This window comes from Beta vulgaris, chromosome 9 (genome assembly GCF_026745355.1).
Source record: "Beta vulgaris subsp. vulgaris cultivar EL10 chromosome 9, EL10.2, whole genome shotgun sequence".
NCBI classification, from domain to species: domain Eukaryota; kingdom Viridiplantae; phylum Streptophyta; class Magnoliopsida; order Caryophyllales; family Amaranthaceae; genus Beta; species Beta vulgaris.
The window spans coordinates 26,008,319-26,010,740 of NC_079210.1; the positions used below are offsets into that span (position 1 = coordinate 26,008,319).

Sequence of the window (2,422 nt, forward strand, 5' to 3'; positions counted from 1 at the left end):
CTTTTTTTTTTTGTTTCTGTAATTAGTTTGATTTAGGGTTGAATAATTAGCTACTGTTAATCTGTTATAATGTTACACTATTATCGTGAAATTTATTGTAATTGTGAAATTTTAGTGCGTTTGTGAATAATACCTACTGTTAATTAATTTGGTTCGAAATTAGCTATGACTCACTGTTAATTAGTTTTGTTAATTAGTTTGGTTTGAATCTAGCCACTGTAAATTAGTTTGGTTCAAATTGAAATGGTAATTAGTTGCCTACCTAGTAAGTAGTACCTATTGTTAATTTGTAAATTAGCCACTGTAAATCTAGTGCCTCCTAATACCTATTGTTAATTATAGAATTATAGCTTGATAAATGTTTTAAGTATTGCATATTAATATCAGAATTTTCTTGATTGCTTTAGTATGGATGAGGGGCAGTCTCAATTTGTACCTCCTCGTGCACAAGTAGTGCTTGATTTGGATCCCGAGGAAGAATTGGATCGTTGCGAGGATGATCAAGCAGGCACTCAAACTTATAGCAACCAAACTTCTACTACGAAAAGGAACAGAAAACAAACATCGGAAGCATGGGAGTATTTCAATAGGATTAAAGTAGATGGTGTTGTAAAAGCACAATGTAAGTATTGCAATTCAATACTTTCCGCTGGTAGTGCAAGTGGAACTTCTCACTTACTTAAACATGCAAAGAGTGTGTGTTCTGATAGGCATTTGAATCTTGCACATGGCCAAACTTGTTTGAAATTTAAAAGTGAAGTTAATGGATCAAGTACTTTAGAATTTAAAAGTAAGGATAATGAGCAACCATTTAGTCAAGAAGTATCAAGGAAGGAGTTGGTTAACATGGTTGTTATGCATGAGTACCCTCTAGTGATTGTAGATCATACTGGCTTTAAGAGATATTCACATAGCCTTAATCCATCATTCAAAATGATATCAAGGAATACATTAAAGAGTGATATACTTAGAAAGTACAATGAAGATAAGAAATCATTGAAAGCATTATTGGCGCACAATGGGAGTAGAATATCAATCACCACAGATATGTGGACGGCTTCTAACCAGAAGAAAGGTTACAAGGTTGTAACATCTCATTTCATTGATCAACAATGGGTCCTCCGTAATCGCACTTTTAGGTAAAATACTTATTTAATATTTTCTTAACTTGGATGCTATTTGTTTATGTAAATTATAAACTTACAATGTTTATATAATTTTGTTATTCTAGGTTTTGTTTTGTTCCATGTCCACATACCAAAGGAATTATTGCCAAAGTTTTGATGGATTGTTTGTCTCAATATTCTTTGGAAAACAAAATTTCATCAATTGTGGTTGACAATTGTAGCACTAATGATGCAATGATGCGAATTTTGTTGGATAAGTTTGAAAAAAAGACACTTATGTTAGATGGTGATTTTTTACATATGCGTTGTAGTGCTCACATTCTAAACTTAATTGTTCAAGATGGGTTACCATGTGATTAGTTGTGGGATTGTGAAAGTTCGAGAATGTGTTTCGTTTTGGATGTCAACACCTAAGAGAATTGAGAAATTTGAGGAGGCTTGTAGGTTTTTGAACTTATCTCACTCTAAGAGGTTAGTTCTTGATTGTAAAACAAGGTGGAACTCCACTTTTTTGATGCTTCAAACGGTTTTGCCTTTTAAAGATGTCTTTTCTAGGTTGAAACGTTTGAATAGAAAGATGAAATTTGTTGTGCCTAGTGATGGTGATTGGAATCTAGCAAGTGTTATTTGTGATAAGTTGGGCATCTTCTATAACACAACTTGTGTATTTTTCGGAAGAAAATTTGTCACTATCAACTTGTTTTTTAGGAGAATTTGTGAGATTAAACTTGCTTTGAGGCAATGGGAATCAAGTGATGTTGAGATCATTAGTAAGATGGCTAAAGAGATGCTTGAAAAATTTGATAAGTATTGGAAGAATATCAATGGACTTTTGGCCGTTGCTACTATTTTAGATCCAAGAAATAAAATGGATTGTGTTGAGTATTACTTTGGTGAGATCTATGATGGTGAAGCCGATTTGGAAATAGCAAGAGTTAGAAAAATCCTTGATAAACTTGTTGTTGAATACCAAAAGAAAAGTGTTGGATTGAATAGTGAAGAACCACCAAAAGGGGCTAGTGGGGGAAATGTCACTCAACCTTCTGGTAAGTGTCAAGAGGATATATATGCTCAATCTAAAAAAACAAAGAAGAGAAAGGTTAGTGGGAGGTGTGAAGTGGACCACTATATAGCGGATGAACCATTACCCGAAGATGATGAGTTTGATATCCTTTATTGGTGGAAAAAGGATATTAAGTATCCAACTTTGAGAATGATAGCTAAAGACATTCTTGCTATTCCGGTTTCAACTGTGGCTTCGGAAAGTGCTTTTAGTATGGGTGGAAGGGTAGTTA

General features: G+C 33.7%; 1 protein-coding gene across 1 annotated transcript; it reads left to right on the forward strand.

Annotated features, from left to right (window-relative positions):
• Positions 1–408: 408 nt before the first annotated feature.
• LOC125493319 (zinc finger BED domain-containing protein RICESLEEPER 4-like) lies at positions 409–1,143 on the forward strand. Its single transcript, XM_048636551.2, has one exon. It carries the CDS (start codon positions 409–411, stop codon positions 1,141–1,143), a length of 735 nt encoding a protein of 244 aa, XP_048492508.1.
• Positions 1,144–2,422: the final 1,279 nt, after the last annotated feature.

Bases quoted from the DNA above. Each gene is read 5' to 3' on its own strand.
- LOC125493319 (XM_048636551.2), top strand. From the start codon at position 409: ATGGATGAGGGGCAGTCTCAATTTGTACCTCCTCGTGCACAAGTAGTG.